The 14,833-nt window shown below is 39.2% G+C and overlaps 1 protein-coding gene and 1 pseudogene across 1 annotated transcript in view; both read right to left on the bottom strand.

Annotated features, from left to right (window-relative positions):
• Positions 1-991: 991 nt before the first annotated feature.
• Positions 992-2,683, bottom strand: LOC136319645 (protein RUFY3 pseudogene; annotated as a pseudogene).
• An 8,331-nt stretch (positions 2,684-11,014) lies between these two features.
• The window catches only part of NLRP14 (NLR family pyrin domain containing 14), a 46,167-nt gene continuing 42,348 nt past the window's right edge, over positions 11,015-14,833 (bottom strand). The window contains exons 11-12 of the mRNA XM_066253822.1: positions 12,306-12,476; positions 11,015-11,591 (exon numbers count right to left, since the gene is read on the bottom strand). Of these exons, the coding sequence (XP_066109919.1) occupies positions 11,456-11,591; positions 12,306-12,476 (307 nt within the window). The 3' untranslated portion in view covers positions 11,015-11,455. The remainder of the gene's footprint in view (positions 11,592-12,305; positions 12,477-14,833) is intronic.

The following is a 14,833-nucleotide window of genomic DNA, read 5'->3' as shown; positions in this document are numbered from 1 at the left end:
AATTCAAATTTGTTCCTTACAGTATTCTCCGAAGTGTAAAGAATAACTTGGTGAATGTGTCTGCTTGAGATTTGATCGTTTAGAAACTTTTTTTTTTTATTCTTTAGTGCAGTTGGAGGCTATTTTAAAATGTAGTAGTATTTTTTCAAAGATTCCTATCCAGAAAGGATAATAGTCATGAGAAATCTGTATGTGCATATATGCACGTGTTCCATTGGTTATTGCAATAGCTTAAGAGAGAGGTATGCCTGACCTGTGGTAGCGCAGTGGATAAAGCGTCGACCTGGAAATGCTGAGGTCGCCGGTTCGAAACCCTGGGCTTGCCTGGTCAAGGCACATGTGGGAGTTGATGCTTCCAGCTCCTCCCCCCTGTCTCTGTCTCTCTCTCCCTCTCTCTCTCCTCTCTAAAATGAATAAAATAAAAATTAAAAAAATAAATAAATAAAAATTTAAAAAAAGAGGTAGTGAAAGCAGGCATTTTATGATGTTTCTGACTTCAGTGGGAATGCTTTTAAGGTTTTAATGTTTTTTACCATGCATGCATAGAAGTTAAAGCTACATCACATCAGTTAATGTGATGAATTGCAGTAACAGATTTCTAGAATTTTTTTGGTTCAAAATGTCTTTCTAGAATATTAATATTACAACTCAGTGTCCAGTCTTGTGTCGTTGCTAACGTCTATCAAAATCTCCCTCTTTCCCACCATCCCAAAATAACTTTATATCTTAGTTAATATTTTATTAACAAACACCTGTGGCTTTCTTCTAGTGTCTTTATAAGTTTAACATATTTTTCTTGAATTTTGTGCTTCCCATCCGTTTTGGGTTCTGGCTTTTGGGAACCCTTTCCTGGGATGCTTCTGTTTCCTGTTTTAGTTTTAACTCTAGCGGTTCCACTGCCTGGTGAGTCCTCCACCTCCAGCTGCAGCCTGTTCTTGTCTCTGAAGTCCTGCTTGAAGAGCCGGTTGTCCAGTTCAGCAGACTGGCGGCTTCACTCAGCCTGGTGCAATCTTTGTTCAAGTTATTTAATGGTAGCAGCCATCTGATTAGTTTTCTCTTCCAAGTGACTGTTCAGTTCACTTTTCTGCCTTACTCCTAAGTCTGAACTCTGCAGCTTAGAGGCAAGTTCATGCTTGAGAGCCCAGAGATCATCCAGCTGCTGCCACAGACACACCAGGGCATCCTGCTTCTCACAGACATCCTTCTCCAGCATCTTCACCACCAGTTCCATCTCCTGCCTCTTGCTGATCTGGATCTCCAGTTCTTTTTCAACATCCAGTCATAATTGTGGCTCCTTCTTTAAATGCTTTCTTGCTTCACCTAGTGTTTGTCCTTTTGAAGTTCTGTCTTGCTTAGGACCCTTCCGGTTGGATTCCAAATGTAGGAGCTTTCCTCTATAACTAGTTCCATTTCTTCTTGCAAGTTCCTCTGTCAGTTTAGTATTGGATTTTTCTAATGCATTCACTTTTGCCTGAAGGTTGTTTACAGTAGCATTCAGGTGTCTGTTGAGTTCTTCTACATAGTTTTTCTGGTCCAGAATTGCAGTAATCTGGCCATCACCTTCACTATCTTTACTGCTGTTTCCACCCTTGAGATATATTGAAAAGTCTATAACTCCAATGTGAACATCCTGATCTTCTCCTTTCATACAGAAATTGGCATCAATGACATTCAGACCCACCAATAGACCAGCAATTATGGATCCTTCTTTTTCCATCATGAGGGCATTTAGCTCATAGAAATCACTGAGTTCCTTTTTATTGATTAAAGCTTTCATATATTCTGAAATTTTTTTTTTTGCATTAATGCCAGTCAAAGCCAGGCTCTTCCTCTGCCTACTGGTGTATTAAATCCTGGAAGATCTTTAACACTTGCTGTTATCTCTGCAGCTTCTGGAACAAGCTTTTCTACTAGTTCTAGAGCCCCCCAGAAGGATTTATTTTGTCCAAGGAAAGTTTTCTTAGTTTTCAAGCCATGTTTCAGGCAGTGCTTCATCACCACGAAGAACTGCTGGAGAAGTGCATAGTCCAGGGGTCCCCAAACTTTTTACACAGGGGGCCAGTTCACTGTCCCTCAGACCATTAGAGGGTCGGACTATAAAAAAACTATGAACAAATCCCTATGCACACTACACACATCTGATTTTAAAGTAAAAAAACAAAACAGGAACAAATACAATATTTAAAATAAAGAACAAGTAAATTTAAATCAACAAACTAACCAGTATTTCAATGGGAACTATGCTCCTCTCACTGACCACCAATGAAAGAGGTGCCCCTTCCGAAAGTGTGGCGGGGGCCGGATAAATGGCCTCAGGGGGCCACATGTGGCCCGCGGGCCGTAGTTTGGGGACCCCTGGCATAGTCAGAGTCCAGAGTTCTCCCCAGGTTCAGAGCTGATTCAATCAAGCCCTTAATGCTCAGCTTGGCCATGTTCATCAGGTTCATGTGTTTGTTAGCCATGAAATAATTAGGATCTTCATGGGTAGGCTCTGGGTCAGGCATAAGTGAGATGTCATCCAGCTCTTGCAGACAGAGCCATTCTCCATCTATAGACACTCGGAATTTGCAAAGGTAGATGGTCTCCATGGCAGCCTGTGTGATCTTGTCAGTGGTGGTGGTTGGCATATCGGTTGGAGGCGTCAGAGCAGACATGATGTCTCAGCTGGGACCACAACACACACACACACACACACACACACACAAATAAATAAAACCTCCTCATCAAAAAAACCCCCAAATCCAAAACTCTGGAACAAAGCTCTCAAGAAAAGGGGTGCATAAGACTAAGGAAAAACACAAGAAAAAATATCTTATGGTTTAAGAACCACTGTTCGAGAAAAACAATTCTGTACTATCTTTTCTCATAGATGGTTCCTACCACATAGCAAAATAAAATGATGCTTGTTTTCTCCCAGGTTCTCTCCTTTTATCTTCCCTTCTCTACCCCCTTCTTCAGCTGAGCTAATAGGCTTTAAATTCTGCACAGCGGATGCTGTTTTAGCCGGCTTAAAAAAACAAAAAAATAAAAACTGGCCTCTGATTGAGTAAGTGAAAAAGCCTCCTTCTTTGTGCAGAAAAAAAAAATACAAAAGAAAAAAAAATACCAATATTTTCAATTTAGCTTTAAAATAATCCTGAACTGCAGAAATCACTTCCAAGACCTGCTCAGATGAGCCGGGATGCTGAGTTCTGATAGGACTGGTTAGGCGCAGTAAGCAGGGTGTTGACCAGAATGGCTGACTAATCACAGATTTCTATTATTAGATCATTATATGTCTAAGGTAAACCTATTTGAGATATTCATTTATAAATATATTGATTTTTGTTTGCTCATACTTTATTTAGAAATTTTACATTTCTAAGCATAAAGGGTGTTGGCCTATGCTTTTCTTTCTCATACTGAGTTGGAGAAATTTTTGCTTGAATTTTAGTTTTGATTTCTTCTTGATTTTTGTATGATAAACTTTTCCAAGACTTATCTACTTTTAATTAGAAATTTTATTTTAAGGATAGCTGTTTTACTTTCTTTTTGATGATCAATCTTGTCAGTTTGTTTTTTCAAAGAAAGTCTTTTTCTTTGCTGATCCTCTGTTCTGATTTTATTTGGTGTTACTGCCTTCTTTCTTTCCACATCCTTTGGATTACCAATTGAGCCACTGGCTGCAAGAGGGGAAGAATGAGAGAAGAGGGAGGGGTGGCGAGAGAAGCAGATGGTTGCTTCTTACTTGTGCCCTGACCAGGGATCAAACCCAGGTTGTCCATACACCAGGCTGGCACTATCCACTGAGTCAGCCAGCCAGGGCCACATATATCTTTTCAAATAATTGTTTTGGATTTCATTGGATAAATACCCAGAAGTGAAACTGGGGTCTTACAGCAGTTCCGGTTTTATTTTTTTGAGGAACCTCCTTACTGTTTTCCACAGTGGCTGCACCAATTTGCAACACCACTAACAGTGCACAGGGGTTCCCTTTTCTCGATATTCTCTCCAACACTTTATTGATAACCATTCTGACAGGTTTGAGGTGGTATCTCATTGTAGTTTTAATTTGCATTGCTCTTATGATTAGTGACATTGAGCACCTTTTCACATGTCTATTGGTCACCTGTCCTCTGTAGAATGTCTATTGAGGTACACTGCCCATTTTTTATTGGATTGTTTGTATTAAGTTATATGAGTTCTTTACAGATTTTGGATATTAATCCCTTATCAGATGTATCATTAGTGAATATCTCCTCCCAATTGGTAGGCTTTTAATGATTTCCTTTGCTGTGCAAAAACTTTTTAGTTTGATGTAGTCTTATTTGTTTATTCACTTTTTTGTTTCCCTTGCCTGAGGAGATATAGCAGAAAAAATAATACTAAAAGCAATATCAGAGTTTACTGTGATTTCTTTTGGAGTTTTAAGGTTTCAGGTCTTACATTTAGGCCTTTAATCCATTTTGAGTTTATTCTTGTAAATGGTGTTAAGAAGGTGGTCTAGTTTCATTTTTTAATAACATGAGACTAAATGAATTGATAAGAATGATTATAATTTTTATATAAAATGTTACTGCTGTTTGATCTGTTTTCCAGATAATAAGAAATTGTTTTCTCTTCTAAGCCACTTACAGTAATTTAGTAAATTACACCTTTGTAAGCTAAATTAAAAATTTATCTCTTTCTTCCTACATGATCCCTCCAAAATTTCAGGTACTCTAATCCATATATTTAAAGGTGTTAACTCTTGGATTCATGTTTCCTATTTAAAGAAAGATCTTACACCTTACACCTAACTCAACCAACTGATTTTTAAATTTTAAATTACTAAAAACTGAAGTAGGTGAAGTCTGCTGTGAAAAACTAATCCAAGATTCTGAACCAGGTCTATATAATCTACACCTTCTTTTTTCCTTACTTCAGTTCTTTCCTAGCTAACAAATAATATTAGAGGCCAAGCGCTTGCTATAATAGTTATTGTTTCCTTTTACCCCTTAATTTCTAACTGGAAAGACAATCAACATTAGGCATCATCTTTAAACCTACTTCACAGGTCAAAATGTGCAACTAGTTACACACATAGCCGGGGATGTTTAATGCCTGGCGTTGCCAACCCCAGCAAAGGAACCAGATTTTGAAGAATACCTTTTCCTTGGACAGGAATTACAGTGATTGTCATGTCAACCCAAAAAAATCTTCAAATTCTCTTGCACAGTTTCTTTTAAACAGAATTTCTCTTGACTACATCCTAACTGAACAAGTTGGGGTTTGCTCTTTTTTTGATAGTTCTTGTTATACTTGGATAAAATACCTCTGATGAAATAAAAATGAAAGTGGATAAAATCCAGGTATAAGCCAAATGATTAAATACAGGGCCTACTGACACCTCATGATTCTTTAATATCTTCATGAACTTCCCTCAAGTATTGCCTCCTGGGTCAGATCTACTCTTCAAATTGGACTTAGCATTTTGTTTGTTATAAAAATTGTTGCTGTTATAAAACTTTGTCTTGCATAGCTCTATGTTATAAGGACACCACTCTGATAATGGGTGCTCAATGTTTTAACATAATCACAAGACCTTTGATACTTCATATGAAAAACTACAGAAACTACAGAAGGTCTTTGCCCTTACACCTAATGGGAAAGCCTTCTTCTATTCTGGTGTTCTTGTTGCTCATATGTGGCCCAAGGCTCCTAAGAGATAAGAAAAACAACTTTCCTCCTACATAGGATGTGACATACTGGGAATGAGTCTTCCTGGTGACAAGGGACCTACAGTGGCATGATATCTCCCTGAAAATGAGCCATCCTGACAGTGGAGTACCAAAGATGCTTTTAATAATTAGTGTTGCTTTCTAGTAATTGATCAGCAATGTTTTCAAGGAAAATCTTGATCAAAAGAGGGAAAAGGTCCTGGCTGGTTGGCTCAGTGGTAGAGCATTTCCCAGCCTATGGATGTCCCAGGTTAGATTCCTAGTCAGGGCACACAGGAGAAGCTCCCATCTGCTTCTTCATCCCTGCCCCTCTCGCTTCTCTCTCTCTCTCTCTTCTCCTCCTGAAGCCATGGCTTGAATGGAGCTAGTTGGCCCCAGGTGATAAGGACATCTCCATGGCTTCCACCTCAAGCACTAAGTGCTCTGTTGCTAAGCAGTGGAGCAGCGGCTCCAGATGGGCAGAGCATCGCCTACTGTGGGCTTGCCGGGTAGATCTCGGTCAGAGCACATGCGGGAGTCTGTCTCTGTGTCTCCCCTCCTCTCAATGAATAAAAAGAAAATGAGGAAAAATATGAAAAATAATATAAACAGAGTTACTTTAAATGGAAGAGCTGCCATCCCAGAGGAACTGCCTTGCATGTCTTACTCCTCAAACCTTTGGAATGTTAAAACAGGGCAAAATAACCTTTGTACTGGGCCTAACGCAACATTACGTCCCAAAAGAACTGTTTGAAAAGACAAGGAAGCAGATATGACTACTGAGTTGATGACTACTGGAATGAAAATTAAAAGAAAATTTAAAACATTGTTTAGAATTAGCTTATCTGCACAAAGAGAAATATCTTCCTTCTATTGATATAATTGTCTCCTTTCCTTTCTCATAAATATCCCTTGCCTTTGTCTCCTAAATCAGAATACTATTTGGGTTTCTGCCTGAACTTCTGCTTTTCAAATAGATTTTCTGCCCCCCCCCCTTTAATGTCAAATAAATGCTTTTTGTCTCTCACTATGGCCTTTTATTTTTAGGTTAACACTTTTATGGTGGATGTATAAACACTAGTTCCTCAATTTTTAAAACAGCATTTACTGGTTCTCTTACTAATGAATTGATAATAATCTTTGACAAGTGTTTATCCTGCATGTGTATAAGAGTCATGATTTTAAATCCTTAAAAATTATACGGTACTACATCACTGGATCCACAATGGGCCAGTTAGAGCCTTTGGAAAACATTTAAAACCAAAGCAGGGGTATAGAAGACATTTTTTCTTCTTGGTTGCTAAGCTGAAAGTATGCAATTTTAAAGCTGCCTGTGACATATTTCTACCACATTTACCTAATACCATAGCCTCAAAATGTTTAAAACAAAAATTTAAAGAACTACAGGAAAAAAATAGAAAATCCCTCCATCATATTAGAAGATAATATTCTTAATAGTATTCTCATAGATTAAGATAGTATTCTCATAGATTGAGCAGAAAAAAATTAGTAAAAAAATGTTTTTATTAAGTTAGGGGTGCGGAGGCAGAGAGACACTCTCGCATGCACCCTGACCGGGATCCACCTGGCAAGCCTCCTACTGGGCCATGCTCTGCCTATCTGGGGCCGCTGTTCTGCTGCTCCACAACTGAGCTATTTTAGCACCTGAAGGGAGGCCAGCACCCAGTGCCAACTTGTTCGAACCATTCAAACCATGGCTGTGGGAGGATAAGGGGGGAGGGATGGAGAAGCAGATGGTCACTTCTCCTATGTGCCCTAATCGGATATCAAACCCAGGACTTCCACATGCCGGGCCGATGCTCTACTGCTGCAGGCCAGGACCTACAAAAATATTTGAAATACATAATTACAAAGCTTAATTTAATGGAGATGTGTGTGTGTGTGTGTGTGTGTATACATGCTTAATTATGGGAAAATGCCTATTCTTTTCAAGTACACATTAGAAAATTGGTTATATACTAGGTCATAAAGTCTATTTTAACGAATTTCCAAAACCATTTCATACAGAACACGTTATTACCTGATAATAACTCAAAATAAAAATCAATAAGATAATTAAAAAAAACCTAAGTTTGTATAGTCACAAGCATACTTCTATGTGACACATGGGTCGCAGAGAAAAACATTCCAGTGTAAATCAGAAAATATTTGAACATAGACTCTAATGAAAATACTCCATATTCAAGATTTGGATTCAGCTAAAACATACAGAGAGGGAAATTTATAGTTTTAATGTTTATCACAAAAGAGTCTAAAGGCTAGAAATCAATAGGGTAAATATCTAACTTAAGAGGTTAGCATAATGAAAGAAGGAATTCAAAGATAACAGAAATAATAATTTACAAAATAAATTTTTAAAAAGATAAAATGTAAAGAATTAACAAAGCTAAAGTGTGTTTTGACCACATTATAACTATACTATTTAAAATCGTAAACACTTCCGAACCCAGGGCTGTTTAGGACAAGGGAAGTGATTTACCTGATGCACAGGCTTTAAGGAGATGTCCCCCAAAAGCTCCAAAATCAAGATAAATACTATTGCAGTACAATATTTTTAAAAATCAAAATCAACACAAAAATATCCACAACCAGTATCAAAAATTATAATCAAGTACCCAACACTGAACTGGCACAAGCCCGAGAACAGTGCTTCCCTTGCCTCACCCCACTCCCAGCCCATGGATGATCTGATAGTGTGATACCAGCCATATTTTCCAAATCTGAATGGCAAAGCTTCTAGTATACTGTTATTAGTTTAGGGTAAACATTCCTCATCACATTATAGATGTACCTGACAAAAAAAGACTAAATTTTATTAAGTGCCTTTTCAAAATATATGAAGGTGATTATTTGGTCTTCCTCCATCAACAACTGATGCCATAAATTATAACATTCCTTCTAATTATCTTCTTTCGCACTGCTGTTATAAGTCACAATTGTCATGATATATTTTAATTGAATGCTGGAATTAAATTTTTTTTTTTTTTTTTTCCGAAGCTGGAAACAGGGAGAGACAGCCAGACAGACTCCCGCATGCGCCCGACCGGGATCCACCCGGCACGCCCACCAGGGGCTACGCTCTGCCCACCAGGGGGCGATGCTCTGCCCATCCTGGGCGTCGCCATGTTGCGACCAGAGCCACTCTAGCGCCTGGGGCAGAGGCCACAGAGCCATCCCCAGCGCCCGGGCCATCTTTGCTCCAACGGAGCCTCGGCTGCGGGAGGGGAAGAGAGAGACAGAGAGGGAAAGCGCGGCGGAGGGGTGGAGAAGCAAATGGGCGCTTCTCCTGTGTGCCCTGGCCGGAATCGAACCCGGGTCCTCCGCACGCTAGGCCGACGCTCTACCGCTGAGCCAACCGGCCAGGGCTGGAATTAAATTTCAGATATTTATATTTAGTCTTTGCATATATACACCTAAGTGACATTCAGTTGTAAATTTCTCTATAGTGCTCTCTCTGTGAGATTCTATTATCACCGCTTTTCTAGCTTTATAAAATGAGATGGGAAAGTTATCTTCCTCTATTATGCTCTGAAATGGTTTAAAAAAATGCACAAGAATTTTCCTGTATCTGAAAGTTTGGTAGAAATAACCTTGATAAGCAGCATTTATCATCTCCTTGGAGTTTTACCTGGGCAGCCTGGAAATACTGTTATCTGTTGTTTGAAGGATAATTACTGCCATGTGAAAGGAATGTCACTTCTCTGATGCCAACAGCAGTCCCCTTATTCTGCAGTTTTGAATTCCATGGTTTCAGTTACCCAAGGTCAACCATGGTCCAAAAATATTCAATGAAAAAAAGAGTCAAGAAATAAAGAATTCATAAGTCTTAAATTGTGTGCCACTCTGATGAAATCTCACACTGTCCTTCTCCCTCTTGTGTGGAACATGTATCATCCCTTTGTCCACACTGTATATACTCCCCACCTTTAGTCACTTGTAGCCTAGTCCTCTCTGTTACCAGATTGACTGTCACAGCATTACTGTACTTGAGTTCAAGTAACTCTTATTTTACTTAATAATGGCCTCAAAGTGATGCTGGCAATTCATATATGTCAAAGAGAAGCCATAATGTGCTTCCTTTAAGGGAAAAGGTATGTATGTATAGAAGAAAAAAAGTATGTGTATAGGGTTCAGTACTATCTGATGTTTCAGGCATCCACTATGGGTCTTGGAAAGTATCCCCTGTGGAAAAGGGGTGACTATGGTACTTACTTTTCTGAGTCTGTTCTGACAGCCTGTGGCTGACTTTCTTTCTCTAGCCAGCATGACTGTCATGACGGGGCATCAACCTCAGTAATGATCCGTCTTCTAAGTATTATCTATGATGAATGTTAGCCATATCCCTTCTGTGTAGGTATCAGCTCCAGTAATATCACCTATAACTTTTCACATGACTGCCATCTGCCCCCTTCTGACCGCCATGGTCCACTCTTTTTTTCATCCCTGTCACATTATCTCGGGGGCTATTATACCAGCTAAGAGGCCTTCTTATCTCCTACAGACAGGGAGAAAAAAATATATAGTTTGTAGAGGACTAAAGAATGTCACAAATTCTTTGACACTACTTCCATCAAGCATCAAGCAGTGACTGCCCTTGAATCTGGCTGGCCCATACTGTTCTGACCAATGAAGTAAGACAGAGTAACTTTATGCCAGTTCTGAGCCTACTTTTAAAGAGAACCAGCAACTTCCTCATGGCCTCCATCAGACCTGAACTCCCATCAAGGAACTTTATTTTTTTCAGCTGGAGAGGCCATATGGAGAGGCTCTAAGATTACAGAGAAGAGGGGACCAACCCAACCCAGCCTTCTAGGTATCCTCTCTAAGGCACCAGGCATGTGACCAAAGTCATTCTGGGGCTTCAAGAACAACCTAACTGTCAGCTCAATAGCACAAAGGAATTCCAGGTGACGTTCTTGTGGAGTAAAAGAATGCTTAGCCAAGCTCTTTCTGAATTCGAATCTGCCGAGTCATGACATATAACGAAGTGGTTATTGTTTGAAGCCACTAAGTTTTGGGATTGTTTGTTACATTGCAATAAGTTTCCAAAACATTCTTTTATAGAAAATTTTATTGTGCCATGTTTTCATCAAACACTCCTGTTTCTCTAACACCAATAATCTTTCTGCCTTCCTTGTATTAAAATAGGCTACAGAAAGTGCTCACTATAGATGTGGACTCCCACTTCGACTAAGACTAGTGATTCTCACATATTAATGCATCAAAAAATTGCATGGGAAATACTAAAAATGCCAGTTCCTAGGACCCTCACCCAGATATTCTGATTCAGTGAGTCAGTCTAGTATGAGGCTCAGGAATCTACATTTTAAAGAAAGATCCATGTGATTCTAACACTAGTGATCCTAAGAATACACACAGAAAAGCATGCAATAAAATGTACCAGAGATGGCAAGACTGTGAACTAAGCCATGACAGTGGGGACGGAGAGAAAGCAATACAAGGTGTTCTTTCCTGGCCTCATCCTCTAGACTCATTTCTAGGCTTCTCACATCTGGATCCTTAAGCTCTGCATCCAAGGAAAAAGATCAAGGTACACTTTTTACAAAGCTTTATGTTTTTCATTTTATTTTAGCCTTTTCAACTCCTATGTGAAGTAGAACAGACATTTTACAGTGAGATGATTAACCTATATCTAACATCAAATACAATATGTGTAAGAAGAGTATCTAAAGCTGAGAGCCCCAGGTCTTGTTACTCTGAGGTCTTTCTTTTACTTTAATATCAAGTTCTTCCAATTAGAAACATTGCCACCAGGAACCATATTCTTCGTTATGATCATTACAGTTGTGCTTAATGACTAGGTGTGGATTGTGAACTCCCACAGCTTCCAGCAGCTTCTGGGCTTCCTCATCAAAGGCCTCTTTGCACAACCTGAAAAAATAAGAGACCATCTCTTCTAAGTATGTAGAATAATTCATTCAAGTTTACCACAGCCCTTTACTTTCTTTGGAAAATGTATTCCAACAGTGGCAGAGGCAGGGAGATTGTTCTTTTAAAGTAGAGACAGAATATTAACATGGCTGGGAGTAGAAAAGGAAACTGAGGGATACACTGAGGGGGGTACTGCAGTTGGAGGACAATAGCATATAGCAGAGAAATAGATTAAAATTTAAAAGGATCCTCCAAGAGCCTTTTTTTAGTCAAGCAAAAAAGTACGACTAATGATGATGAAAAGAGCTAACACATTGTTTATTATATGTTAGGCACTGTTTTAAAGACAAGCTATATTGACTAAGGTGATCAATCCTTAAAATAAGCCTATGTGTAGATATTATCAATTTATCCATTTTATAGATCAGGTAACCAAATCACAGAGAGATTGGAACTAGCACAAGTTCAAATATCTACTAAGTAGCAAGGCCAAAAGTCAAACGCAGGTAGTCTGGTTCTAGAGTTCATGGCTCTTCATCACTGTTACATTATGTCTCTCAAAATTCAGTGTTCTATGGGAAAAAAGCAAATAAGAGCCTAGAAAATATCTAGGGATCCACAATCAGATTAACTCCAAGGCCTGCAAAAAATTAGTGGCTCCCCCAATCTCTCATTCCAGAAAATCTTCTTCCAAAGAAGCCAATGAAGACTTACCCTAGAACTTGAAGTTTACATTCAGGAGACCTCAAGACTTCACATAACTTTGTAATTCCTTCACAACCTAACGTATTCTGGGTCAGGTTCATTTTTATCAGTCTTTGGTTGCTGCTGAGAGTAGAGGAGAGATCCTGACAACAGAGCGAAGTCAAACCACAGTATTCCAGCCTACAGGGAAGAGAGACTACAGATAAAATTAATTGTATCCCAAGACAGAGAGCAAGCACACAGAGATCTGTGAGCTTGGAGTGTAGGACAACTCTAGAAATTTAAAATAATAAGCACAATTAGGGGAAATTCAAAGACTCTAAGTACTTATAATACTCATTATTCTACAACTTATAAGCTGAATATATCCCTTCTTACTATCATAAATTAAAATTTCATAATTATAGTTGAAGGAATAAATAAAATGTGAAATCACACGAAGGGAAACTATTTGAATATTTGAACAGCATTAAAAATATGGACAATACTAGGATAGAAAATTTTAGAAATATGATATCATTTAAAAAGCAATGTATATAATGAGGTCTCTAGTATCATGCCATTTATGTAAATAGAAATGAACGCACCAAAAAACAACCTCACATCTTTTACAAGCACACACACAATTCTATGGCAAATTTCAAATATATTAGGTCAGTTGCCTACAAGTAGGGAGGAGAATGATTAGTGAAAATAAGTTAACCAACTAACCAACCAACAATCAATGGGCCTTTGCATAAACCGATAATATAATACCATGAACTAAGGAAATATGTTAAAATCAACCTTCTGTATCTGATGATTCTCACAACCAACTAATTTTAATTTTTACTTTATGTTTATCGAGTCATTCAACAATTGAGTGCCTATACAGATACTAAGTATACAAAATATTTTTATTAAGTTGTTGCCCACATGGAACACACATTAACACTGTGGAGCAATAGTCCCAGTAATGACATAAAGTACACAAATATCATAGAAAATAAACCTTAGGGTATAAAGTATTATTAGACATAAAGGATTGTCAAGAATGCATCAGGAAACAATCATTCCAAATTTGTAGTCACTAATAACAGTATTGAAATACATAAAACAAAAACTAACAAGTACAAAATGAAAGACACAATCTAACTGCTCACAAAAATTAGAGGATATTTTATCGCTTCATATTCATTTTGAAATATCCTCTAATTTTTATAAGCAGCAAATAATTATAAAGGAGAGTTTTAACATTTTCACAGTAATTGAATTATCTAGAAAAAATCACTACAAATATAGATGATTTGAACAACAGGATTAATAATCTTAACTGATATAAAATACTGCATGTTGTTTCCAAGTGCACTAGGAAGCTAAAATAAAACTATATACTGAACCACGAAACAAATGTCATCTTATTTTAAAGAACTAAAACCAGGTATGTTCTCAGACCACAATGCTAGAGAGGAAATATTAAAAAGGAATAAGAAACTTCTCTTATGTTTCATAATCAAGAAATATACTTTAAAATAACCCATGAGTGAGGCAGCAAGATGGTGATGGAGTAGGCAGATGTACCAACTTCCACCTCCCAGAACCAAAATGGATTACAACATAATTTTAAGAACCATCATCTGGAAAAACCAACTTTGGACTAAGAGGAATTTTCAACCAAGGAACACTGAAGAAGCCACACTGAGACTGGTAGAAAAAGCAGAAATATGGAGAAAGCTGCCCAGCTCCCGAGAGCGAATGGCAGCCCAGAGAACCTCGCCTGGCGGGAAGTGAGTTTAACGGAGAGGAGAGGGTCCTGGGCCCCAGGAGCAAAGCCCCAGCCTGCAGCCCCAGAGCCTAGAAGAGGCACACGGACAGTATTTAGCTGTGAAACAAGTCAGGATACTGTTTGTGAGAAAGAAACAGATTTCTCAGACCCAGGATTCTTCTTAAAGGGACCACGCAGAAATCCACTCTCACAACTACACTCCCGGGGCTCTGGGGGACAGGAGAGAGGAGAGGACCAGAGCAGCGGGAAGAAAGTGTAATCTAGGAGGCACAGGGAGAAACACTTTGAGGGACAGTCACCCTAACCCCTGGGCTGAGTCACCCCCCAAATCTAAAGTGAATATTTCCTCTGGAATCAGCAATACCAGCAAAGATAAGCAGGACACCAGCCAAAGAAGCTCTCCCGCGGCACTCAGAGTAGAGTCGCTTAGAAAGAGGGAGCCTTCAGGAATAGAGAATTGAGTGCTAGGGTCTGAGCTGCATTGCCCTGACCCACACTGCTGAGGGCTTGCCAGAGGGCTTGCCAGAGGGCGGGTAGCAGCGGGACATGGCAGCGCGGACCCTTTGGCAGGGATGGAAACTGGGCTGGCCATGACTGAAGCCCAGCATGAGCTCAGTCTCGCCTGGCGGGCATGGAGTGAACACACAAAAATGGTCCAGCCTGGCTGCAGGGCCAGACAAGCTAGAGCGGTCCTGCCTGCAATCCTGCCCACAGGAGAAAGGTGAAAGCCTGGGAACTGCAGAGACCCATGGCTGAGCACCAGGGCATGCAG

The sequence above is a fragment of the Saccopteryx bilineata genome, chromosome 1 (assembly GCF_036850765.1).
Source record: "Saccopteryx bilineata isolate mSacBil1 chromosome 1, mSacBil1_pri_phased_curated, whole genome shotgun sequence".
Classification (NCBI taxonomy): Eukaryota; Metazoa; Chordata; class Mammalia; order Chiroptera; family Emballonuridae; genus Saccopteryx; species Saccopteryx bilineata.
This window is presented reverse-complemented; position numbering and strand designations above follow the sequence as displayed.